This window comes from Pleurodeles waltl, chromosome 7 (assembly GCF_031143425.1).
Source record: "Pleurodeles waltl isolate 20211129_DDA chromosome 7, aPleWal1.hap1.20221129, whole genome shotgun sequence".
NCBI lineage: Eukaryota > Metazoa > Chordata > Amphibia > Caudata > Salamandridae > Pleurodeles > Pleurodeles waltl.
Genome location: NC_090446.1, coordinates 216,444,554 through 216,472,084, shown reverse-complemented (window position 1 = coordinate 216,472,084; position 27,531 = coordinate 216,444,554). Strand labels below are relative to the sequence as shown.

The following is a 27,531-nucleotide window of genomic DNA, read 5'->3' as shown; positions in this document are numbered from 1 at the left end:
CAAGAGCAAGAGAAGACGCCACGAATCTAGGAAAACTCCTGAGAGTATTCGAGGAACTTAAAGAGACGAAACCGTTTTACAACTGCCTTAGTCTTTCAGCTGCATTCAAAGAAAATGTAAGTAAACTACCTAAATTAAAATAAATAAATGACCTATTTCAAATGACATTTAATTAGGCTTTTTTTTTCCAGCTGTGTAATTTGTGCTCCAGTTTCTTCACTATAAGACTTATGTTTTTTCTATTACGAAAGATTGGTTGAGAAATGGAATAATTTATCACATGCTTCCTAATATTTTCTAGCAATGTCATTTCTAACCTAAGATGCTTTGCACTACTGTAATTCACCTTTCTATATGTCTCTCATTTGTCTTTAAGTTGAAACTCCAGACTTAGGGCTAGACATCTAATGCCGTTTTGTGGTCGCAACTGGTCCAATATGTAAAAGCAGGCTATTTGCGACCACAAAATTACCTTTTTGTATGCACTGTTACCGAATCACAATTTTTGTTTAAGACTACATACTGAATGGGTGTTTAGGAAGAGCATGTTTAGTCGTTCCTCCAAAATAGTGATTGATAATTGGATGAAATAATGTTTTGCTACAAAAATCCGGTCGCAAAACATTAATATTTTACTTTCTACTGCAATACATACGGAAGGGGGTCCGAAAGGGATACCCCTAGCATGAATGTTGACAGAAAGATTTTTAAAAGTAAAAAAAGTTTGTTAAACTTTTCATTTTTTAAAACAAATTCAGTTTTTCTTTAAGGAAGACGGGATGCATCAAAAAAAAAAATGTTTCACTTAAAGGCAATCACACACGTGGTGGTCTGATGACACCAGCAGCCAACGTCCCTGTGATGGCAGTTAATCATGGTGGGTCACAATATGTGAAATTCTCCATTAGCATTAATGAGGTAGGTCAAATTGGTATTTTGCAAACTGGACCATTAGTACATAGGTCGGTTCACAAAACACAACAATGACTACAAAAATACTGGTCATAATTTGCGACCAGTGTTTTACACATCTACATCCAGTTGTCTGTCACCCTTGTGGACTACTGCCCACCATAATAAGAGATCTCTGATGGACTGGTGAAGATCTCATTGCCTTTAAAGGAGCTTCTCCGAAGGCAGAAAACTTTGCTGAGTAGCCACCATGTTTCATGCGGCCACTCAGCGAATGTTTCGGTTTTATGAAAACAAACTTCCAAACCAGGAGTTTGTTTATGTAAAATAAATATAAACAATGCTGACACCTGGGAGTTTTCTCCCTGGGTGTAAGCCTTAATTTTCATTTTTTGCTGTTCAGTCTGCCAGGCTTTCTATGATGATGCAGGAAAGAAAACAATGGTACATCAAACTGTCTGCTCCAACTAGGGCTCATGGTCTAGTGTACCTTTACCGATGTCCACCAGTTCGTAGGGCCATCAATTTAAGGATTCCTCTAGCAGTTTGCATCGGAATTCTGAACTTTCTGTGCACAGTGCAGGTATCCCGGACAAAGTGTTATCTGGTAAAACAATGCAAGTCTTCTGGACACCATTTTATCTGACAAATCCATGAATTTAATCAGTTTCATTAATCTCACTGAAGAACTTTACAGATGAGGCAACAGACCACCTCACCCACTTTCAACCCTATTCTACTTTGCCAATGCAATTATTTTATCTACGGTTCAGCTTCCATAAAACAGTTTCGTTGACATCACCTGCATAACTGATTTGGAGAAACACGGTTTGCAAATCCCACTGTGTTTCACATCCCTCTACTGACAACTCATGTTTGGGTTCTTTGTACTCTTATGATTTCAGAAGACCCCAATCTCAAGCAATACCTGGTCCAATCGAAGAACCCTAATGATAGCACTGTTACCATAATACAATTGATTAAATATAATGTCACTCTGGTTGCTTTTGTTACTGGATCAGATGATTAGTGTCAAAATGCGTAGATGTTCGATAACTTGAACCATCATCGTCACCCTCAGTGCATTCATGTGATCTTTGATTTTAAGTTTACCTGCAACTTTTTAATATGTTAATTTATGTGACACCATAGTCAGTTATGCTTAAATGCCCAGTTAAATATCTATTTTGTGATCAATATGAGAGGTGGCCAGTTTACACTCACTTCAAAGATGTATAGATGAAGTAATTAAAGAGCAAAGGACAGCAACAATTTGTATATTGTCACAAATTTGGTAAAATGGGATTTAGATTTAGAATATTGATCTCTTTATTTGTTACAGTTTTTTATAACTTGAACTTGGCCCAAGGACATTAGAGGGCTTTACAACAGCACCAGACTACATTGCACGTTTTCTTTCCTTTTTATGCACAGGGGGTTCAGTGATTTGCCAAAAACCACAGTATGTTGCGTCTAAGCTGTTATTTAGACTTTCAAACCCAGCTCTCCAAGTTTAAAAGGCAGCAGCTCTAGTGACTAGTTCACTAAATCACATATCATTGCTTTTACATCTGACAATTTAACAAATAGTCCGCATCTCTTTTCTATTGATGCCTGCATCCCAACTTTCACCTGGAATGTCACACCATGCCACGAGGGCTAGTGTGGACCAGGGGATAGAGGAAGCATGCAGAACAGTGGTCTACACAACGTGTTTGATTTGTTAAAGCCGTCAAGAGACGAGACAACGAGGGATGTTCACAATCTGTCATTCTCAGTAGAGTTCAATCATCACTGACCAGCATGAGTAGACATTGGCAGAGCACACAGGAGTAATTAAGGCCCCCTTGATGTAGCCAACAGCAGCACACAGCACATTCTTTCAAATATGTGTGAGATGCTGCATGCATGAAAACATTAAGGCCTTCATCCTATTCGACCCTGATAATTGTGATACATGCAGTAACTACTGTTAACAAACTTACTGCAATTATACATTGAGGTTAATTCTGACATGTCAAAAGAGCTGAGGTTTAGTTGTGGGAAAATGGCTGGTATATACCAGAAAATGCACCATCAAAATCAACCGTATTCTCTTAAAAATCTTAATCGGGAGTGTTAATTGCACCTGATAAATACCTACTCAGCAGAGTCACATTTTATCTGGTGTGCTAAATATTGCACAATCAATCATTGATTTGTAAAGTGCGGCTAATCACCCATAGGGTCTCAAGGCACCAGTTACCAGCCCACTTGAAATAATGGCCTTAGTTGTAAAGTTGTGCTGGACAGCAGATTACAAAGAGAAACTTAGAGATGGTGATGATACCTCTCGACGGTCAGGTAGTCCATAGCAGAGGAGGGGGCACTGATAGCTTAAGCTGTAACTAATGCTAACAAATCTTGTCAGTACTACTTTGCAAGAAGTGAAGGTTATCCCTTTTGGGATCAGAATTAAGGCAGGAATGCTCAAGCCTCACACTGGCAGAAAACAAAATTCAGCTGTTCGGGTATTAATTAGTAGTCCTGTGTGTAATTTTCCCCTAAACATTTTGTGAAATATCAAGAAGATTTTGTGAAATTACGCAAAATTACGCAAATGTTTGCATGGTATCTCCTGTGTCTTTTCTAGGTGAAGGCGTAGTGCAGGAGAGTGTTTTTTTTAATCAGAAAATGCCTCTAAGAGAGTACTTCTCTGCTCTAAGCAGTCTTCCTTGAGCAAAAATAATGTATATTTTTTATTACATGAGATGTCTAAAATTTCACACTTTGCAAGTTATATTAAATTTGGTAACTTTGTGGGATTATAGCTGTGAAATGAAAACTATGCATAGGTCTAGACTTAAGATGGAAAAGGGTAAGGTGGTAAAGTATCCTAAATTGCTGAACATTGCAGTAAAACCCAACTGATAAAGCTGTAACCTCTCCCCCAAACACCACAACCCCAACATCAGCTTTGGAGGCCTCAGGCTTGATGTTGGTGTCATAACAGAGGATACAGTCAAATCTCCGACTTCATGAATACCATCCCTATGAAACTCTTACTGGCAGTGCTTAATATGAGCAAGTATTTGAAGGTGGGGCCACCAGCACTTATTTTAACGGACCAGCACTTATTTTACTTCAAAGAGCTTCAGCAGAACAAGAGGGAGATCAACAAAAAGGGGGAAGGAACGGGAAAAAGAAAGACAGAGGAACTGTGACAAAAGGAGAAAGCAGCAATGAAAAGGCATTCAAGATTGAGATGGTAGATTAAAGAAGCGAGGGGTGGAATCAGAACTCTAGAGCGTTGCTTTTTAGCATCCGGGCTTCCAGACCCAGGCCACAGGCTTCTTTGAGCTCAGTCACTTAGGGCCAGATGTAGCAAAGGGTTTTACCCATTCTGTGTCTATGGGAAAATGTGTTCGTACATATGGCCCTTATTCTCTTACAAATTAAGAACTCCTTGTTGGTAACCCCCCTGGTAGAATCATCGTCTGCTTTTTCATCATTCTTTAGCTATGAATAGGCTATATGACATTATGTAAAGAAAATGTCGCCCCATCCTTAGAGTAAGCTATAATGGGAGTCTTTTTTGAAGAAGGATTCAGACTTTTAACGCCATTGATACTGAATTTATGTAGTATCTGAAATCTTCTTTATCAGCTTCTATTCAGTCAGCTAATTCATTTGGTTGTTCACTCTCTGGTCTCTCCTAAGATGGCGCCCCTGCTGCAGAATGAGCTAAAGCTCACCAGCAAAATGGTCCAGGGGGAACTGAACAGCTTGAGCCCAGATGTGAGAGCCTTTGTGGTGGGCAACGCGAAGGTGTGCCAGCCCGAGAGCATCCACATCTGTGACGGGTCTGAGGAGGAAAACAAAAGGATCCTGGAACTCATGGAGGAGAGTGGCATGGTCAAGAGACTGACCAAGTATGAAAACTGGTGAGTGAAGGACTTCGTCTCCTAGAGGGGATCTGTATTCTATGAACACTTTTTTATTTCACAACCAGATCTTCCGGATCTCTGTCCTCTCACAGTTTGACTCATGCAACCTAGAGATTGAGTAGTAATCAATGTAATAGTCTGGTGTTATGATGGGATTTAGATAAGGATGAGAGATATCAGATTTATCCGAACAGATTGTACTGGTTGGTAGACATAACTCAATAGTTGCCCCAATTCACAATCTTTTAATTTTCTTGAAAAGGTATTTTCAAAGACGATCAGTCACCCTCCAGGGTACACTTATCTCTCATGTTGCTGGCCAAAAGTAACTTGCGGTTTGAAGTCCCATGGTATTTGTCTATGGGTACTGATGCAGTCTGTTCTCACTTTCTATAGCTGGCTGGCTCTTACTGACCCCAGGGATGTAGCACGAATTGAGAGCAAAACGGTAATTGTTACTCAAGAGCAGAGGGACACTGTGCCCATCTCCAAGTCCGGAATCAGTCAGCTGGGGCGCTGGATGTCCGAGGATGACTTCGATAAGGCGTTTAAGGCCAGGTTTCCAGGATGCATGAAAGGTGAGAGTTTATAGACAACATAATTTTGAAAAGCCACAAAGGAGATGAAGGCACAAAATATTTGATGCACAAGGTTTTTAACATGTCAAAAATATGTTGAATACATTGCATAACAGTGTTTAATAATTTTATCCTAGAGGTACATTGAAAATATAGGGATGGCATTGTAGGGTAAGAATCTCCATGTTGATTGGAATTGCTATTTGAATTATTTATTACAGGGTAAATGCAGATATTGTTAATGCTCGCATAAATAATGCCTCATGTAGGGAACAACCAAGCTGATGTTTATGACATACTTTGACTATGTGAAGTTGATTTGTTAATACATCTGCCAAATGACCAATCTATACATAGCCAAATTAATAGTTAAGCCTATTGGTCTGCTGAGTGGAGAAGATGTTGACAGTAAATCATGTTAGCCAATAAGCAGATGGCACACATATTCTACACTGAACAGCAGGACAATGACCCTGCATCTTCTTAAACAGAAAGGTGGATGGGTAGATGGATCATCATAGCAATATGTTGACAGTTACAAATTGATAATTAACAAAACCGGTCCGCTAAGGAATAGAGAAAATTGTGTTGGTTCAAAACTATTGATTTTGATTTGCGGGAGCATAATGGCACCTCAGCATTTGAGACATCCCAAACTTTATCTGAATCAGAGTACCCACATTTCATTGGATAGGAAATGGTGATAAAAAGCCAATTTCATGAGGTAATGTGTCCACTAGTCAAGGCACCTCCCAAAGCATACAAAATCACAACTACAATAAATGAAATAAATGATTTAGCCCACTCAATAATTTAGTTCGAGATCAATGAAAACTTAAAAGATTTTTATAGCAAAATTAAAGAATAAAGCGGTGTAGTGTCTTTGCCATGAATGTTCTCAAATATGAAGGTATAAATGGAATGTACAAATTATAAATCATTCAGTGGCTCAAATAGACAGCAAAATCAGAAATAAAATGGACAGCATCCCTAGTAGCATCCAGGAAAGCCCTCGCTCATCCCCTAGATCAGTGTATTGTATGCATTATTTTCGTGTATGAAATTACAGTGACCATGGACTCACTCTAGTGTGAGCAAATGTATCATTTGATCAGCAAATCAGAGAACATGAAAAATAAAAGTTACATTGTCTTAACACCTAAGCACTAACCACAACATGAATAACTATACATCACTCTATGTTAAAGTCGTCGGGAGTTGCCAGAACATAACTAGACACATGAACAATAATGCATCATGTGAATTAATAGAGAACAGTCAAATAAAGGAAAGATTATGTGAGTGTTTCAAATCATAGGGACAGTGAAAAGTTAATCGGGAGCAGTATACCAGAAACAGTGGAAATAAACCACTATATTTCAGTTTGACTTAATGCAGCAGTATCTGCATGCTGCAGAGATTGCACGATGCGTGGCAGAGATTGACTTCCATCTTGGAGAAGATGGTGTCTGCAAAAATAATGTGGCCTATTTACCATACATCAGAAAACACACTGCTATACATCATAGACAATTTGTTCCAAAAGCAATGGCACTACATCGGTATATACATGTAAAATTGAATCTGAAACTGCATTCTGCACATTTTTAACGGTGCACAAAAAATATATAAATTCATAAAAATCTCTTACAGTTTTCATCTCTTATCTAGGCCAATTGTTTACCTTTTAAGTGACATCTCTATGTCATTGATGAGATGAACTGTGATTGCTTACACATTTCAAAATGCACCCAGATTTCTCCCGTTTATAAAAGACTCCCCTCCACATGTCATGAGTGTTAATATTGAAGATAGGGGTTGTAGTTGGTGTGAATAAACACAGTGTTATCTCTGTGGTAGATAATGGCATCTCTGGCACGTTTCCTTCACATGAAACCTGTCTTGTTTCATAGGTCGCACCATGTACGTCGTGCCCTTCAGTATGGGTCCCATTGGGTCACCCCTGTCTAAGATTGGGATTGAGTTGACAGATTCACCCTACGTCCTGGCCAGCATGAGGATCATGACCCGGATGGGTACTGACGTCTTGACAGCCTTGGGCAGTGGCGAGTTTGTGAAATGCCTCCATTCAGTTGGATGCCCCTTGCCACTGCAAAGTAGGTTAACAACAGGTTATATGGAAGTTTCTCTTACTCATTCCCTTCATCTGTTCAAAGCTCATAACAATGTTGCACCTACTCTATGTCGCAGATCCCTTGGTGAACAATTGGCTATGTAACCCCGACCTGACACTTATTGCGCACATACCTGAACGCCGAGAGATCGTGTCCTTCGGCAGCGGCTACGGTGGCAACTCCTTGTTGGGGAAAAAGTGCTTTGCACTGAGGATCGCCAGCAGAATTGCCAAGGAGGAGGGATGGCTGGCCGAACACATGCTGGTAGGATATGCTTATATCTACAAGACGATCTTACAGTTTACAATGGGCTCCAAACACTAAAACATACAACATTTGTGTTGCTTTTATATCATCTTATAAGCAACATGTGATATTCAGGGCCACTGAAAATGTACAATTCTGCAGCTGTATTTTCCACATTTTTAAGGATTTTCCACATCATCCGTCATCTGCAGCATAATCAAGTGTTGTTTCTGGCTCAAACAGATTCAAAAGTTACTAAAAACGAGGCAATATGTTCCCGTGCAGTAGAAGTCCCTTCTCAAAAGTTGACAGGTCACATTTCAGTTGCTTATTGCTGTATTTTGTTGTTAACCTGGTACTGAGGTGAACCATTTGCCCAGTGTTTTCATGTGCAAAAAATGGCAAAATAATGAAGTAATACTAACACAAAATGTGCCGCCCTATGCTTCATAATTGGGCTTTTCTTGCCACGCAATGTAGTCAACACTTCTGAATAATTTGTTCCTCTCCTGCTGCATAATTCCAGTGGACCTGGATATAGAGTCGAAAACCTACATAAATCATGTGGACATGTTGAATACAATTGCAGACATGGTGACAGTTCTAAGATATTATTATTATTGCAGTTATTGTAAATGATTTGTACATTTAACATAGCTCAGAAACAGGAACCACAATTGTTTGTGGTTCAAAACCCAAATTCCAAGTGAAAGGCATAAGAAAACGAAATGTGTGTATAAGGACACCACATGGAGCCCGTCACACAACAGGATGCCCCAACTCACCCCATGACTGCAGATCTCCGCTGCTAGAGGTTCGTATGCCAATGAGAAGAGTAGGGGAGAAAGGGGACAGCCCTGACGGGTTTCCCTACCTATTGGGATCGGTCGAGATATGGCAGAGCCAGCTTTGACTCTGTTAAACGTTTGGGTATATAACAGCTGTACTAGTCGCAGAAAGGGGGGGGAGGGCAAAGCCATAGCAGCCAAGGACTCGAAATAAAAAGGGCCATTCCAGTCAATCAAAGGCCTTTTCAGGGTCGAGTACCAGGCATCCAGCAGTAGGTCAGGCCTGTGTGGAATATTTCATGACACGGAATAAGTGCCGGAGGCTCAACGATGTGCTGCATGCTTGTACAATTCTATTCTGGTCTGGGAGAACCAGTGTGGGGCCCCGAGGTGCTAAGCGAATCGCAAGTGTTTTAGCCAGATGTTTATAATCCATGCCAACCATAGCCAGGGTTCTTTAGGACCCAGTGCTGCTGGGTCCCTACTGGGTTTTGGAAGGGTTTACCCTCTTCATGCAACGTTGTTTGGATGAGGCTTTCTGCATTCAGCGTTTATTCTCAGACCAGACTGGTTTGTAACATGTCTCTCCATAACTCTGGCAATTGACAGGACACTGCCACCTGGATCCCTGGTAACCCAGGACTTCATGTATGTTATCAATTTGGGAGCTAGTTTGTAGCATCCTGAAAGTGTCAACTTTAGAGTTGGTAGGAACTTGTGATCGTTATGTGTACTACGTTTTGGGCTTCTTACTTTTTGGCACTAGTTTTCAGTTCCTTATCCATCTGGGCTCACTCCCACAGAGATGCATCAGCCTGCACCCAACAATGATAAAAAACTGATAAGAAAATATTGAGGGTTACACCTATGCTCCATTGAATGATCACTGTAATCACGGACCACAACCGGAAGATCCCAAAGACATTTGGATATGGGCATACTTAAATATTTTCCACAGGAAAAGATTGGTCAAAGATTCTCATGTTATTTGTTTTGTAGAACCTACCCTTGCTAGTACTATAAATGAGATTGGGTTTGTTTCCAAATGTATTCTGTTCCAGTACATAAAGCACTGTATACACTTTTCAGTATATAAAAAAAACATGCACATTTGATGAAAGCACTATCCACAAGCAGACCTTGAAGAATGTATTCAGTATAAGTGCTTATGTCATGCAGTGTTTGCATTTCAAAACTTCTACTGTCTTCTGGAGTACGTCATGACTTAGAGAAACCAGTGTACAACGTGAGTAACATTGATATCCAAATGAATGTAAAAAGTCCCTGGAACACACGTGGTGAATGATGGTACCCACTACAGGTGCTGTGCAGTACTCATTGATTGTCCCAGGACCCGGAGAAAAGGCGTGAAACCTCTGTAAAACTTGCCCTTAAATTGTATGCATCAAAATGTGTCTGCAGCATTCCTCAACAGAGATTCATATACAACCTTCTCCAAAAGGTTCCAAACAGCTGGAACTGACTCAAACATGTTTAGTGCCATGCTGGACCAGTGGAAAACAGTGCAATATCTTGTATCTCGTTTCTAGTAAGCAGATAGGAGAATACAGCCAATCTGTGCCATTATTGTAGGGTGAACAGTAATTTGTGTTCTCTAGTTGGTGTGATAATAGACTGGACAGCCCACAGTTAGCAAACATCTGTTTTTCATTCACAGATATTGGGGCTCACAAACCCAGAAGGTGAGAAGAAATATTTTGCAGCTGCCTTCCCCAGTGCCTGTGGGAAAACCAACTTAGCCATGATGAACCCAACCCTGCCAGGGTGGAAAATTGAGTGTGTGGGAGATGATATTGCCTGGATGAAGTTTGACGAACAAGGTAACTTGCTCATGTTTAAGGAATTTTGGCTGCTTTATTTTTATGCTTTAAGATCCGCATTGCAAGCTCCCACTTGTAGAAAGGGAGTCCCTACGATTGGGTGCTAGGATAGCCAGACAGGAATAACCAATTCCAGCTAGGGAAATATACTTGCCTAAGTCTCCATCAGCTTACAATGCAGGGGGTTGCTTTTGGCCTGTGGCGTGGGTGGTGGAGGTGGGAGGAGGGCCAGAAGTGGAGGAAAGAGCTGTGAAGGCACTTGTCACCCTGCCACAGGCTGAATGAGAAGTGTGGGCAGGGCGGGGCTGCAACCCCAGAATCTTCTCCACCAGTTCCACTGACCAAAAGCTCAGCTCCAGATTAACAAATCTAGTAATTGAAGTTTTGGTAATTTGAGACCCAGAGATACAGAAAAAAATGTAATTAACTAGAGCAGTATCCCAAGGCACCCCGTTCCAGGCAGTTTGTAATAGGGGCGTATGAGAAGCACTACATGAAGGCAAGTCTTTAGTTTCTTACTAATAGATAACTTTGCTTTGTTGCAGGTAACCTCAGAGCTATTAATCCAGAGAATGGATTTTTTGGGGTTGCTCCTGGAACGTCTGTCAAGACAAACCCCAACGCAATGAAGACCATTGAGAAAAACACAATCTTCACCAATGTTGGGGAGACCAGTGATGGAGGAATCTACTGGGAGGGCATCGGAGATATCCTAGAACCTGGTGTAACTCTGACATCATGGAAGAACAAGGAATGGATGCCAGACAGCGGTAAGAAGGAGCGGACAGTCAATTCTGAAAGTAGAAATCTCTTACTTTGATCCATTTTTGGGAAAGCTTGTAGACTTGTTCGGTGGATCTCATATCTACTGTTGCCTTTTCACCCACTGCAGATGAGCCCTGTGCCCATCCCAACTCCCGGTTTTGCACTCCTGCCAGCCAGTGCCCCATCATTGATCCGGCATGGGAATCACCGGAAGGTGTTCCCATTGAGGGCATCATTTTTGGAGGACGCAGACCTAAAGGTAACTACTTTGAATAGCCTTTTTAAAGATAAAACTGGCCTCTTTCTGTGCAAGGTCGCATACAGTTGGTAACAAGTAGATAGTCATTATTTCACCACTGTCTAACCACTGTTCATGGCATCATAAAATACATATGTGGAAACATTTGCATTATAAAAAATGGAGGGCACCAACCAGGAGTGAGACAGGCCCCTGCAGCCACTAATGTGCAGGGGGGCCTACCTCTTCAAGTTGTCCCCAAATCCTCCGGGGCCCCAATTAGGCCCAAGGCAAATGTACATCTATGAGATATGGGATACTCAGGGGGTCCTCAACACATTCTGCAGAGAGGCCCCATCATTTTGAGTTACACCACTGGTGCCAACATACTGCCGATAAAATACCTTGCTTTCCTTCGCAGCACTACAGCCTAAAACAAATTTGTCTTTTGCGTATTTTATTTAAGATGCTTGAAAGAGACTGTTTATTTTATTTAGTCACTGGGTGGGCATAAAACACAGATGTCTAAGGGCTATGCTCACAAGCATTCTTTTGAAGTATCCAGTAATAAACCACATACCGTTTTGACGTCTTTGTCACAGGGAGATTTTCAAAATCGCCCCAATAAACCCAAATTTGGATATCAAATTGTAGCCCACTCTGCCCTCCCTCAAAATGCCTCTTTTGAACTTGGGTAATGTGTGTACATTTGGGGAATTTACACTGAATAAAGTCAGCTGTACCTGAAATAATAGGAAGCTGTGCCTGAAATAATAGGCAATTTAGTTGATTTTGAAAAAAACATGTAAGTGGGGCCTCTGGAATTACGTTGCAAGGAAAGACTGAATTATGTGGAAAGGAAATGAAAATTATGTGGCATAATGTGGCAACTTTTGTGATAGTAGCAGTTAATTATTTTGTCAATTTTACACGTTTTAAGCACTGTCTGGCAGAGGTTTCATCTCATTAGTACTAGTATAACATCAAAATACAGCGAAATGTAACTGAAAGGTGAAGTACCTTCCACACCCCAACAAATTTCTTGCTCAAATGAAACAAAAGTTACTCAAATCTAGCAATTATACAGCAGATACAAAGATTCTGTGGCAAATAGGGCAAATCCATCATTATGTGAAAAAAAACTACTGAATCACTTAGTTCTAGCAGCCCATCTATAAGAACCTGTCAAATATGGTTGACTCTTTGTGCCGCCTACACCTCTTCACCTTAAGATGGCAACCACGCAAGCCGCTTAAAAGGGAGCCCTGCTGTCCTCCGCTGCTCGATAAAGTTTCCTGTGATATTGCTGCTGCCTCCCTAGCTACCTACAAGGTTCCTGATACCCCCTGTGAAGAGCAACAAAGAGGTGCTCTACCTGTTACGCTTTCCTGGCCTGCGATGACTTGGCAGCCAGGAGATACAGTCTGCGACTCATGGTGCAGAGGTGAAGGCCTGACTGGACCGTGATGCAGGGACCCAGGACCGCAACATAACGGTTGGGACTCCACCCCCCACCGCACCGACGCTGTGGGCGAGCCAAGTGAGGCAGAAGTGACATGGCTGCTGCCATGCCTGACCACTTCGGCTGCTCAGGATCCAGTGTGGCCATGCGGCATCGGAGGCACCATTGTTGCATTATCTCCCATCTGGTCTGCTGCAACAGAGGAATACACTGTCCTCCGGCTGATCCTGGTTCGCTTGAGTGACCATTGGGAGGGGCTCTGTATCTCAGCTCTGGGCCCCTCTCCTCCCTTACCAATGCAGACTGGTACCCCTCCTGCGTCATGATCCCCCCCCCCCCCCTCTGTGGGCTCTTCCTCCCCCACCCCTGAACTGAAGTACTACACTGGCCACCTTGACCCCTGATTAACTGAGAGAACTCTAGTAATGGGGATGCCTAAGGTGTGAACACCAAGGTCTCAGTAGTGTCATGTGGGGAAATCTTCTTATGCTTCATGCACCCAGGCCCCAAGTCTTGGGCCAGCGACTAGGAGGTCAATATGCACTGTTACTGTGCAGTCGCCTCCCACTCGCTTGTGGCACTACCTAGATACCACATCATTCTGGAACATAGTGGTGGAGTCCGGGGGGGGAGTATGTCACCTGTGTGCCATTAAGAGGAAACTAGCTGCTCCTAAGACTTGTGAGCTGTAACGCACCTTGGTCTGCACACAACTATTGACCCATAGTGCTCGATGTATAGATTACTCCAGAAACCCACACATGGCATTGTCTATTGCAGTGACGCACTACCTCCATGGTCCATCCCAAGCCAGACAGAATTAAGGCAGTGGTGTCTAGTGCCCAGGGAGGCAGCACTGAGGGAAAATGACTATCCATTCTGCATAAGTCGTTGGGGACCACTTTAGCAGTCCACTAGCATAGACTCAATGAGATCCTCACTGCCGTTCTGGACTTCAAAACCACGCTAGAACCAAAAATCAACTCTCTGTAGATTGGTATGGGCCTCATAAGGAAGGATTAGAAGAACCTGAAAAAGTGTGTCGAACCCACAGAATCTACTCTCGCATCCCTTGGCCCATTGATCACTGAAGCTAGCGCACACACTAAGACCCTGCAGGATGAAGTGGTATATCTTCGATGATGCACTGATGACCAGGAAGGCAGATCTTTGCTCAACAATGTACAGATAGTGGGCCTCCCGGAATGAGCACAGGGTCCCAGCATAGAGCTTTAACACCAAGACTAGTTCTCAACATCCATCCTGCAGTGAAAGCGCTCTACTTTCTTCTCTGTCGAGCACGCCCACAAAGTGCCGAGCGGCCACCTCTCCTCCCCCCCACACCAGGAGCTCCTCCACGTCTGGTGGTCACCTACCTATTCAACTACAAGGAAAGGACCATATCCTGCAGGTCACCCATGCCACAGGGCCGTGGAAAGTGGATAACTCTCAAGTTAATATTTTCCTGAAGTACAGCCTAGAAGTGCAACAACAGAGGTCCTTCTTCATGGCCGTGAAATTATGCCTCCATGATTGTAACATCAAATATGCCCTCCAGTTATCTGCAATACTCTGGATCATGCAGGGAGACAGTGCCATCTGTGCCAACCCAGAGGATGCATGGTCTTGGCTGGAACAAAAGGGCATCACAGCTTCACCGGGGAAACCATCCACTCCCTTCGTGGAGTGGGAATTGCAGAGTCGCAGCAGATCCTGCAACAAATACCACCTGGTTGGCCCTATGAAGGATCAGGCCCTCAGGGAGAGGGTACAGCTACAAAGGTGTAGTACATTGGTAGGGACCACCTAATCTCCTTACGCTAGGGATGCCCTCAAATGGGAAAGCCCTAGGATTCTGCTGGGATGCTACACACAACAATAGACCAGGAAGGAAGGTATATAGTCCTAGAGAGAACCTTAGATGGCTCCCGTGTTACTAGTCTCCCTGTACGCCCCCAACACTAATCAGGCCCTTTTCTTGCAATCCCTCACCACTGCCCTGCTACATTATGTGCAGGTGCCCAGCTACTGGGGTGGAGGTTATAACTGTGTTAAGTGCTTCAGAATAAGCACCAGGCAGTTTCCCAGGTGCCACTGCCTCGTGCTTATTCTGAAGTGCTTAACCATCACCTGAGTCACTGGGCTTCCCACGTACAAGTACTAGACGACTGGCGCAGCTTACACCCTAAATTCCGGAATAGTCCTATTACTCTGGACTCCATGACTTACACACCAGAATCAATATGTTTTACTGCAGTCTGACAGGCACTGGAAAAAGTCACTTACACTGAATACCTAGGGCACACCTCCTCTGACCACTGCCATTGCAAATCCAACTGTCATGACGCCAGAGGCAGCCCTGAATCCCCACATGGAAGCACTCTGTTTAGGCCTTGTGTGATGGGGCTTGCCGTGCCGCTCTCTCAGAGCACATTACAACATATTTTAATGAGAATGAAGGCACGGCCTCTGATGCCTGCTGGGAGTGCAACCCGTTTAAGGTGGTGCTCCACGGGCATGCCATCAAGATGATTTATGGTGTTAAATTGGATACTGCACAGGGATCTTCATTCCCTGGAACCGGACATCTGATGATACAAGCGAATGCTACCGGATGACAGGATAGCAGCCGCCCCTTGGCGTGGGTATGCCTCGCCCACAAAATGACCCTAAAGCAATTCTACAAATTTGATTTTAATGACTATGTGACCAGAAAACGTGCATAGAGTGACAAAGCCGGCAGGTTGCTGGCCTGGCTCCTCCATTCTGCCACTCCTCGGGTCCCTATCACGGCTATTCAAAGCGAGGCTGGTATGATCCACAACCCCAGACACCATCAATTACACTTTCTGCTCATAGTATACCAAGTTGTACGTAGTCCAGAAATCAGTCAATACAGCCCAAATTTGATTATTCTTTGATTATTCTTAAATGACATATGTCTGCCGCAACTGCAGGGGAAGCATTGTGCAAGCCTTGAGGCACCCCTGACAGACACCAACATCACAGACGCAATAAAACCAATGGTGTGCAGCAAGACCTCTGGGGTGGATGGTTGGCCAGTAGAATTCTATTCCGCTTTTTAGGCCACATTAACACAACGCTTGCTGAAAGTCTTTAACTCTGCCTACTCTGCGGGTATACTTCCTGCGGAAAGCGGTACTGATTGTCCTGTCCATGCCTGAAAGGGACACCTTATTGATGGGCTCTTACTGTCCCCTTTCCTTATTATATTCGGTCTATAAGATTCTTGGCCGGATGCTGGTTAATCGGTTGATCCCTATTGTTAAACATGTAATTCAACCTGATCAGAACAGGTTCATAGCTGGTAGTAATACCTTCTTGAACCTCCGCTGTCCATTCATTATAATGGAGTCGGCACAGTCCATGGGCAAGAAACCTTGGATCGCACTGCTGGACATAGAAGAGGCGTTCGACACCCTGGGGTGGGAGTATCTGAAGGAAGTCCTCAAGAGAATGGGTATAGGCCCCCGATTTCTTAAATGGATTGATTTGTTATACTAAACACCTCTTGCCAGGATTAGAACCGTAAACACTATCTCTGGCACATTTAACATTGAGCATGGCACCTGCCAGGGATGCCTATTATTCCCCATAATATTTGCATTGGCCGTGGAACCGCTAGCTTGTGCACTCCGAGCAAGGGAAGTGGGCTGGGAACTCAGACTAGATAGCCACTGGCACATAGTCTCCCTATATGCTGACAATACCCTGGTATACTTATGGAACAATGCCACCATTCTCCCTGGCTTAGTGACGCTTTTACAACAGTTTGTGGATGTGTCAGGTCTTCCGGTGAATTGGGATTAATCCAGTTTCGTCCCCCTTACGGCTTTGACTGAGGAACAGTGGAGAGTACTCCCACAAACCCCACTTCTCTGGACATGAGACTCTTTTAAATACTTAGGTGTCTGAGTGTATTACATTAGCAGGGATCTGATGGATGGCAATATGGGCAGAACACTTACAAGGGCAAGGACATAATTCCCACGCTGAACTAACCTTCCGCTTTCTCTTACACTCTGTGGCTTGACCCCGATCGGACCACCTCACTGGCAACATTATTTAGAGAAGGTAGAGACCAAATCTGACTATAGAACATCTTGAAAGATGCCATGTTGCCCACACAGCAGGGACATCTGTAATGTGGGCATTTCCTTCTCTCGCCGGGAATGTCTATCAATGCCCACACTGACGACACAGACTCCCTTCCACCCTACCTCGGATTCACACTGATAAAGACCTGTGGACTGAGAACATGTGCCAACACTCCCTGCCCTCTACCCCACCCCCAGCCCTTGCATCGCTTGTCATCAGCTGGGTACTAGGCTGGGAACACACACCACACTCCACAGTTTTATTTTTACATGTTTTGTTTGAGAATATGTCCGCATTAATCACAGATATGTGGCCACACATTGCGTCCATTATTACTGGTATTGTATATCCTCATTGGTAGCAATAACCCTGCTGTTATTACCTATGCTGTCTGCGAGATTGTAATTTATGCTTCAAACTTATGCCTGAATGTATATAATTGCTGAAAGATGTGTTGCAAAGACAATGTATACTTATTTGGTTGCTATGACATAAACTAATAGAGCCACATTGAAAAAAAAGAATTTTGATCAATCATTGTGCCTTGAAGCTATTTTATTGGCATAATGGCAGATAAAGGAGAGGGATTTATTAGCCCTTCACTGTACCAACAAGCCGCATGTGTGGCATGATTGTTTTAATTTCACAATAAATTCCTGGTTGAGAGGTTAAAATAAAGTTGTTTTTTGTATCTATCACTTATTGGTTGAAATGTTCATGGTCTCCATGTCAAGTGTAGCAGTTATGGTCCATTCTAAATGTTTTCTCCTCTGGTCTTCAGGTGTTCCTCTGGTGTATGAAGCTCTAACCTGGGCGCATGGGGTGTTTGTAGGGGCAGCCATGAGATCTGAGTCCACAGCGGCCGCAGAGCACAAAGGTGAGTCAAACTTTAGTGTTGTGCTATTAAATGTCTTGCAAGGTCTCCTTTGCCACACTCTGGCTGAATCTACACCAGCGTTCAAGCAATCAAGGTGATTTTTGAAAAATAGTTTTTTTTATACTTGAAAATAAGACTCCAAGCCGCACCCCTGACAAAATCACAAACCTTCAGACAAAGTGTTAGACCTGACAGTCTTAGGGTGGTCATCCCCCACCCGCCTCTCTCCACTCCCTCCACTTTTTTGACACTGTTTTTTTCTGGTTTTAGGACTCTGCACCCTTTACCACTGTTAACTGGTGCTAAAATGCAAATGCTCTCTCCCTTAAACATGGTAACATTGGTTAATTCCCAATTAGCCTATTTGATTTACTTGTAAATCTCAAGTAAAGTGCATTACATGTTCCCAGGGCCTGTAACTTGAATGCTATTAGTGGCCCTGCAGCACTGGTTGTGCCATCCACATAAGTAGCCCCTTAACCATGTCTTAGGCCTGCTTTGCAAGGCCTGTGTGTGTAGTTTCACTGCCACTTTGACTTGGCATTTAAAAGTACTAGCCAAGCCATAAACTCCCCCTTTTCAACATATAATTCACCCCTAGGTAACCCACAAGCAGGGTGCTATGTAGGTAAAAGGCAGGACATGTACACATGTGTTGTATATGTCGTGGTAGTGGAAAACGCCTGAATTTGTTTTCCACTATTGTGAAGCCTGCTACTTTTATAGGGTAGCATTAGGACTACCCTCATATACTGTTTGAGTGGTAGATTCTGATCATAAGGGGGTAACAGGGTCATATTTAGTATGGCCGGAATGGTAATAGAAAATCCTGCTTATTGGTGAGGTTGGATTTTATATTACTATTTTAGAAATGCCACTTTTAGAAAGTGCGCATTCCTCTGCACTTAAAATCCATCTGTGCCTTACAGCCTGTCTCCAATCAATGTCTGGGCTACGCTGATTGACAGCTTTTTTGTGCATTCCACCCAGACAGCCACAAACACAGGACACTCAGCCTGTACTCATCTTCATACTGAATGGGTCTTCCTGGGCTTGAAGGGTGGAGGGCTTGACACTTACATTTCAATGGCTAGTGACCTACCCTCGCATAATGGACTGCCAAACCCCCTACTGGGACCCTGGCAGACAGACCTGTACTGAAAGGGGAACTTGTGCACTTCAGAATCACTCTTTGAAGTCTCCCCCACTTCAAATGCATTTTTGGGTATATAAACTGGGTCCCTGACCCTATCAACTCAGACACTTCTGGACCTGAAACTGCAACCTGTCAAGAGGAACTGCCTGGCTGCCCAAAGGACTCAGCTGGTACTGCTTTGCTGAGAAGGACTGCTGCCCTGCTGTGCCGTGCTGCTCTCTGACTTTGCTGCGAAGTGCTGTCCAAGGGCTTGGATTGAGCTTGCCTCATGTTTTTTGAAGTCTCAGGGCCAAAAAGACTTTGGGGGTCATTCCAACCCAGGCGGGCGGCGGTCGCATCCCGCCTGGAGGGAACCGCCATTTGGCCGCCCGCGGTCAAAAGACCGCTGGGGCCATCCTGACTTTCCTGCTGGGCCGGCAGGCGCTAGCCAATATAGCGCTCGCCGGCCCAGCGGGAAAGAGGCCTGCAACACTGAAGCCGGCTCCGAATGGAGCCGGCGGTGTTGCAGGTGTGCGACGGGTGCAGTTGCACCCGTCGCGCTTTTCACTGTCTGCTAAGCAGACAGTGAAAAGCTTCTTGGGGCCCTGTTAGGGGGCCCCTGCACTGCCCATGCCAGTGGCATGGGCAGTGCAGGGGCCCCCAGGGGCCCCAGGACACCCGTTCCCGCCATCCTGTTCCTGGCGGTGAAAACCGCCAGAAACAGGCTGGCGGGAAGGGGGTCAGAATCCCCATGGCGACGCTGCTTGCAGCGCCGCCATGGAGGATTCTCCCAGCCGGGGTTAATCCGGCGGGAAACCGCCAGACCCGGCTGGGCGACCGCGGCTGTACCGCCGCGGTCGGAATGATGATTGAAGCACCGCCAGCCTGTTGGCGGTGCTTCCGTCATCAGCCACCCTGGCGGTCTATGACCGCCAGGGTTGGAATGAGGGCCTTAATCTCTTCAGGAAACTCCTTGTGTGCCGAAAATTGACACACAGCCTGCTGGAAACAACACACAGCCATTTTGCGACTGAGAAATTGCTGCACAGCCAAGCCGGAACGATGCAGCCCGACTTCTCGAGTGAAGATTCAATGCAGCGCCTACCTTGCAACCAGAAATTCAATGCACAGCCGAACCGGATCAATGCAACTGATTCCCTGAGTGGAAAATCGACGTAGCGCCTGCCGTGTGACAGAAAATTTGATGCATCGCCATATCGGGTGACGCAATGCCTGTAACTTCTTCCTGCACGCTGAGGATTTCCCTGCATCGTCCCTGGGCATTAAAAAAAGATCCCCGCATTGCATTGAGGAACCAAGACTGCGTGCTGGAAAACGCCACAAAGCCCCTTGCAGCGTGGAAAGAAACAATGCATCGTTGTGCCGCATCGGAAAATCCGATGCACACCCTATTTTTCCACACATTTTCTCCTCCTCTCCGGTCTCCGTGCGTGTTATTTTTACCGCAAACCAGGTACTTTGTGTAAATAAGAGACAAGTGTTGATTTCTAAGATTTAAGACTCTTTTTAAACCCTGCAAAAGAGATGTCTCAACTTGTGCTTATTGGATCTTTATCGCTTTGACCTTAATTTAACCAGATAAGTATCATATATATTATTAAACCTGTGTGGTGTATTTTGGTGGTTTTTTCACTGTGTTACTGTCTGATTAATTGCACAAATACTTTACACATTGCCTTCTAAGTTAAGCCTGACTGCTCAGTGCCAAGCTACCAGAGGGTGGGCACAAGATAATTTGGATTGTGTGTAACTTACCCTGGCTTAGATTATGGTCCCTGCTTGGACAAGGGTGTATACCCCTGCCAACTAGAGACCCCATTTCTGACACATGGGGCCAGATGTACAAAGCGTTTTGCATGGTGCAAACAGCGAATTTTGCTGTTTGCGCCATGCAAAATGAGCATCACGATGCTCATTCCCATTTTGCGAGTCGGTAACCTGGTTACCGACTAGCAAAATGGGAATGCGACTCGCAAATAGGAAGAGGTGTTCCCCTTCCTATTTGCGCTTCGCATCGCGATGTAGAATTGCTTTGTGACCGCGGTCGCAAAGCAATTCGCAGTTAGCACCCATTTCAAATGGGTGCTAACCCATTCGCAAAAGGGAAGGGGTCCCCATGGGACACCTTCCCCTTTGTGATTAGCTCTGAAAAAAAAATTTCCAGGCAGGCAGTGGTCCTATGGACCGCTGCCTGCTCGGAAAAAATGAAACAAAAACGTTTCATTTTCTTGAGTGTATTGCAACTCATTTTCCTTTAAGGAAAACGGGCTGCAATACAAAAAAAAAAAAACTGCTTTATTAAAAAGCAGTCACAGACATGGTGGTCTGCTGTCTCCAGCAGGCCACCATCCCTGTGAGTGCTGCGAATCGCAAGGGGGTCGCAAATTGCGACTCACCTCATTAATATTAATGAGGTGGGTCTTTGCGACCCCCTTGCGATTCGCAGATGGTGTCGGGGACACCATCCTGCATATGGGTTTGTGACTCGCAAATTGCGATTCACTCAGACTCGCAATTTTCGAGTCGCAAATCCATTTTTTGTTACATCTAGCCCAAAGTACCTAGTCTCTTTCAGCCTTCGAGGGATTGTACCAAAGAGGAACACCATCATTTCAAAACCCTATGTCTTCAAAAATACCTTACTCTGACTAACAAAACTTTTTTAAAATAAGGCCCATATTTATACTTTTTTAGCGCAGCATTTGCGTCATTTTTTTTACTGCAAAAGCGGCACAAAAGTACAAAATACAATTGTACTTTGTAAGTTTGCCCCGATTTTGCATCAAAAAAGACGCAAATGCGGCGCTAAAAAAGTATAAATAATGGCCTTAGTTTGCAAATGTCAGTGCTCTCCTCTAAAAAGAATTAGCAACATTTACATGTAATTCTGTACTCATTGAATTTCAGGCAAAGTCATCATGCACGATCCTTTTGCCATGAGACCTTTCTTCGGCTACAACTTCGGCCGCTACCTGGCCCACTGGCTAAGCATGGAGCACTTCCCCGCTGCCAAACTTCCCAAGATCTTCCACGTCAATTGGTTCCGCAGAGATGCACAGGGCAACTTCCTCTGGCCAGGCTATGGTGAGAACTCCCGTGTTCTGGAGTGGATGTTCAGAAGGATCAATGGCGAGGGGTGCGCTGAGCGTACAGCCATCGGGTATGTGCCTACTGCCACAGACTTTAACTTAAAAGGATTAGTTGACATTGACATGACCGAGCTTTTTCACCTGTCCAAGGAATTCTGGGAAGAGGAGGTGGAAGACATCAAAAAATACTTTGATGAACAAGTTAACACAGACCTTCCATATGAAATAGAGCGGGAGCTTCTTGAGCTGGAAAATAGAATTAAACAGCTGTGAACTGCAGCTCAGAGTGATTTGTGAATCACTTGGTGAACAGAATTGAACAATAAGTGAGAAACCTCGACCACTGAGCTGCAGGCAAAGGCCAGTTGTGATGACTACTATATAGTAAAGTCACATCGATAGTTCATACAATGACTGCAGCAGTTAGGAAGAGCCTCTGAAATGCCTATATCAGCACTGTATCAGCAATGTTTATTATGAATGTATAGTTACAAAAACATATTGGCATATGACAGAGGTTGCTATGCAGTTGGATCGGTGGTTGCTATTTAGTTGTTTTTTGACTTCCTGAGTAAGGTTCAATTTTATAAAAGCTCCACTTCAACGAAGGGAGACTAGGAAGAGGATGTGTGTAAAAGAAACAGATGGAATGCAAGCACAGCAAGCTCACATCCTTATCAACTGTTGTGATATAATACATAACAACTGTCAAAACATATGGATTTTAATAACAATGCAAGAATCGGTGAAACTCAATGAATGGAGCGATAGCTGCACGGTTGCAAGACGGTGGCTGAAACTGTACCTTAACAAGGGAATGGGCAATAAAAGATTAAAGAAACAGGCGAAGATTAATTTAAATATATATATATATATATATATATATATATATATATATATATATATATAGGACTACGTCTAGATTCATATATATTATGTCCAAGACAATTTAACTATATCAATATTTGTTCTAGAACATATTTGTATTAATTCCAATTGTTTTTTCATCACTGTGCTATTGTAATTAATAAATTATATTCTGAACAAACATTTGAATATATTCCCACTGCTTAACAACAACTTGTCGAGGGGGAAAGCCTGCAAAGTTCAACTTATGTAGGTATATTTTCAACCATATTCCAAACACTCGCTTTTTATTGTTCACGTCCCCATTCACCAAACATATCTGGGCTAAAAGAGTTAGCCCTCAAAAATCAATATAAAAAGGATAAAATATGTCTTTATTATTGTTGTTTAAAAATAAGGGTTTTCCAAACATTTTCAAATAAAATGTTCTAGTTCACACCACGTGTTACCAAGCGTTGACGCTGACTGATGCAGAGAAGGCATACGGACAGATTACGTAGAAATCTTGGAATGGGCATCTTAGAATAGTTTCAAAACTATTAAAAGATGGACTCTACCCTCTGTAATTCAGCAGATGGAGCAGTAAGGGAGATGGAAGTACAGAAGAAGAGAGAATAGTCGCTCATGTGCTACAATGCAAGATCCTGGCATGAGAAGTGGAAAGCTACAACTCACCCATTCAAAACACGGTGAGGCCGAAGTAATCCTTCGCTGGGACAAACACAAGAATAGGGAGACAAGTCATCCAATCAAGAAAAAGGAATTTAGTTACCTAAGAAAAGCATAGAATCAAGAGCAGGATGCAGACCCAAAGCCTACTAGAAATATACTTTGATTCAATAGATTAATAACAGACCACTACAGCCAGGGCCACTGGAATTATGTGATTCTGCGTCTGTGGCATCTGCTGCATAAGTATGGCTTTGTGGAATAAACACAAGGATAAGGAGGAAAGCCACTGAATCAGAAGAAATGAAATAAGATAGATAAAAAAGCCATTCAATTATGAGCAAGGAGCGGGCCAAAAGCCTACTGTGGATATGTTGGATACAATGACTTTAGCCAGTACCACTGGAATTACCGTACGTGATTCTGCAGCAGTGCTGTTTTCCGAAGAAGTATAGATTTGCCACAGAAACCAACATCTGATGAACGGTTTACCACAAAAAAATATGTTTCTAGCTCAAAAGGATCAAAACTTACTAAAAGCATCGTGATGTGTTGCTGTGAAGTGAAAGTTCCTTTGCAGAAATTGACTAGTCATCTTTCAATTGCCTATTGCTTTTATTTGAGTGCTAAACTGTTACTAATGAGATGTAATCTTTGCTCAGGCAGTGTTAAAATGTGTAAAAAGGGCAAAATAATGCAGTAAAATGTGTTTCTCACGGGGGTCAAATTATGTTTCAGGGCGAGTAAATAATGTGGCAAGAAAAGCCAAATTATGCTCCATAATGCAGCAAGTTTTGTAATAATATTACTTCATCATTTTTTAAGCTTGGTAACACTGTATGAGCATTGGTTGCAACTCATGTTTACCAATTTAACACACTAATATAGCTTTTAGAAAAAGAAAGGTGAACAATCCAGCTTTGCAAAGGGCTTTCCACTGCTCCGCAGCACGTGTTGTTGCATTTTTTTTTTTTTTTTTACTTTTGAACCCTTTGAGCTAGAAACAATGTCTTTTGTTAAAATCTGCAGATTATGCTGCAGTTGATGAATTAGTGATTATAAGATACAATAGGCCCTCAATGGACTAGCTAAAGCTATCAGTAGATGAGACATCTCGTCTTGCTTTGAAGCAAGGATTAAACAACTGGGTAAATCTGCAGCCTTGAAACTCTCCCAGCCTCCAATCAATAAATTAAGCAACCACACATGCTTCAGTAGTGCAGTATCTACGGTGCGCAGTGCCACCAGTCCGACTCCCGCAGGCTAGAGAGTTCTCTAGATCCACTCTGGTTGGCCTCCCTTTCCCTGAATGCTATTGGCTGACATAACATTATGCCTGACTTCTGACACCCCACAGGCCTCACCCTGACCTCTGACACCCCACAGGCCTCACCCCTACCTGCTCCACTTTCGGGTTTCCTATCAATATTCCTTCTCCCGCCCAATTTAATCTTCATTATTCAGTCTTCTGTCCCCTTCCTGATATGCAGCTTTTACATAATTTCGCTCATTACTGTTAGTGTTACTCTCCTGCCCTCCTCCAGAATCACCACTTCTGATATCACCATGAACGCCTAACCTTCAAATCTCCCGTTCTGACTTCAGGACCATGAACAGCTCCCACCCCTCCCGCAGCCCACCAGCAGTTGCCAGACTGAACAAAATGGTTTTGCTGCACCAACGCAGGAAGTGACGGATTAAATGAGTGCATACCGACCTGGAACGGCTAGGAAGCTTAAAAAATGATTCTTTTCTTTTAAAAGCAGTTATCTTTGATGTCAGATTAAAACTAGGGTGTTATTGTTGCGTCTGCCATTAATACGGTATGAGAAAGAGAGGCTACAAACAGTTAAACGTGTTTCAGCCTTAAAAAACAATCCTGTGAAGTTATTTTCCCAACATTTTAAGACAGCAAAGACAAATTCAAAAGTGTGGCAGTTGCTGATGGATTTACTAATTGAAACAGTTTTTTCTTTCCCTGATGACCATTAACAATTCCAAAACAAATTGTTTAAAATACCATTTTTTTAATTTATTTTTAATGTGGGTGTCTTTTACAGACATTTTTCAGAGACATGTTGTCATGTTTCAAGCAAAATCAATAAAAAAGTGTATTTTAGAGCAAAGCCAGACCTCACAAACGAGAAAAGTGCCACAGAGATTATTTGCTTTAATATTAGTGAGCTGCAACTATGTTACAATATTGAAAACACAGATAACTATCACTGAATATCAGATGTAAACACATTTACAATATGGGCGAGTGTGTCTGTGCACGGTCAGCAAGCTGGCGAAAGAGGGCATGGAAAAGCTGAAATTGGATCATATATTTAAAGTTGTTCTGAACAGGGGCCCCAAAATAATTTTGTCCCCAGGCCTCGAAAATCCTTAAATGTCCCTGCACCGGTCCTATAACCTAATAATCACCTCAGGTAATCAGTCTCCATTCTCACAGCCTGTCCCCTTCCTGAAAGTAATCCTTGTGCAGCCACCAACCCAGAACCACAGCCGCCCCCCATCAGTCCCAGCCAGGTCTTGTAACACTTTCTTTCACGGTCACGTGGTGCGGTACTTAACAATCTATAATAGGAACGTATCCCACTCTGTGATTTTCGAGGTCCACCCACCTACCTCCTTTACTCAAGGCAGTGAGAACAGTTGGTTCTTCCTCTGTCCCCCTCATAAGCTTGCCTGTCCATGTGGCTAACGGTGGAGACCTGCTCCTTTTCCATTGCACTGCAAGGTCTTTTCACCAATATCAAAGCTTGATCGGCAAACTTAGCAGCTCTAGAGAGTTTCATGGCTCTTTGCATTACTCTCAAAAGACACGTTCTCGTTTCTCCCCAACTGCCATATAGTATACTCACCCCAGTGGCATAAAGCAAAATAATGGGCTCCCCGTGCAGAATGTGGTGAGGAGACTCACTAAGGCCCATATTTATACTTTTTTAGCGCCTCATTTGCGTCGTTTTTTGACGCAAAATCGGCGCAAAATTACAAAATACAAGTTTGCGCCAATTTTGAGTACAAAAAACGACGCAAATTCCAGCGCAAAAAAAGTATAAATATGTGCCATAGTCTCCCATAGCTCACAAATATTCATGGACCATGGGCTGGATGGTCCCCCCTTAAGGTTTGGTGATCCATGGAAGGTTGTGGCCTCTCCTGCGCCGCAGGGGCTGTAGGGACCCGCATTACACTTGTGACTCACCCAGAGAGCTCATGACCTGAGCATACGCAAAAGATCTGCATTTTTAGCCGCACAACTAGGGAACTTATCCAACATGGTCTGGGGCGTCCTGCGTAACCTACAAGGTCTCAGGTAGGAACGGCGCAGTACATGGGATTGAATCAACTGAAACCTCACGCTTCTGGACATTGCTATGGGTTAGCCGGTAATCTGCTTCTGTCCTTTATCTGATATTTCTTCTTCTTGGTTACGGCTCATGGTTGGAGAAAGTGCATGCAAGATAAGTACTGTGGGTGCTATGATTCTGCAAGTGCACCAAGTGGAGTTCTAAATCCGCCCTAGAATGCAGAGTATGCACATGTAAATAGTGGGAGTATTCCCTAGAATCAGGATGACAACTGTGCCAGGTGTCTATAAGTTTTGTGTCCTTCATCCACCAGTACAACGCAGTGGTGGCCCTGATTGACAGCACCCTAGGCAGGGGCGGGTAGGAGGACATGTCTATGCAACTACTCAGGACACGAGTAAATCCCCCACACTAGAGTATGGGTTGGTGTGTTCCTCAGTGCATAATGTGATGCACTCCATCCAAGAAGTCCCACTACCATGCCATTAGGGCACAGAAATTGGTGATTGTGAATGCCCTGCTAACAACACATAAACTCTCACAAAT

At 43.5% G+C, this 27,531-nt stretch overlaps 1 protein-coding gene across 2 annotated transcripts; it reads left to right on the top strand.

Annotated features, from left to right (window-relative positions):
* On the top strand, window positions 1-26,619 carry LOC138303978 (phosphoenolpyruvate carboxykinase, cytosolic [GTP]). 2 transcript variants are annotated; one of them, XM_069243589.1, is made up of 10 exons: window positions 4-116; window positions 4,612-4,835; window positions 5,235-5,416; window positions 7,330-7,533; window positions 7,628-7,815; window positions 10,264-10,426; window positions 10,972-11,196; window positions 11,319-11,450; window positions 17,792-17,887; window positions 21,951-26,617. In XM_069243589.1, exons 2-10 carry the CDS (start codon window positions 4,612-4,614, stop codon window positions 22,403-22,405), a joined length of 1,869 nt encoding a protein of 622 aa, XP_069099690.1. In that variant the 5' UTR covers window positions 4-116; the 3' UTR covers window positions 22,406-26,617. The 2 variants fall into 2 exon arrangements, with proteins under 2 accessions (XP_069099691.1, XP_069099690.1); XM_069243590.1 differs by lacking the exon at window positions 4,612-4,835 and having other exon boundaries at window positions 1-116; window positions 21,951-26,619.
* Window positions 26,620-27,531: the final 912 nt, after the last annotated feature.

What these genes read in the sequence shown, in the direction of transcription:
- LOC138303978 (XM_069243589.1), top strand. Translation starts at nt 4,612, where the DNA reads ATGGCGCCCCTGCTGCAGAATGAGCTAAAGCTCACCAGCAAAATGGTC. An exon ending in GTTTCCAGGATGCATGAAAG is followed by an intron (nt 5,417 to 7,329) that starts GTGAGAGTTTAT and finishes CTTGTTTCATAG; the next exon opens with GTCGCACCATGTACGTCGTG. An exon ending in GATGAAGTTTGACGAACAAG is followed by an intron (nt 10,427 to 10,971) that starts GTAACTTGCTCA and finishes GCTTTGTTGCAG; the next exon opens with GTAACCTCAGAGCTATTAAT.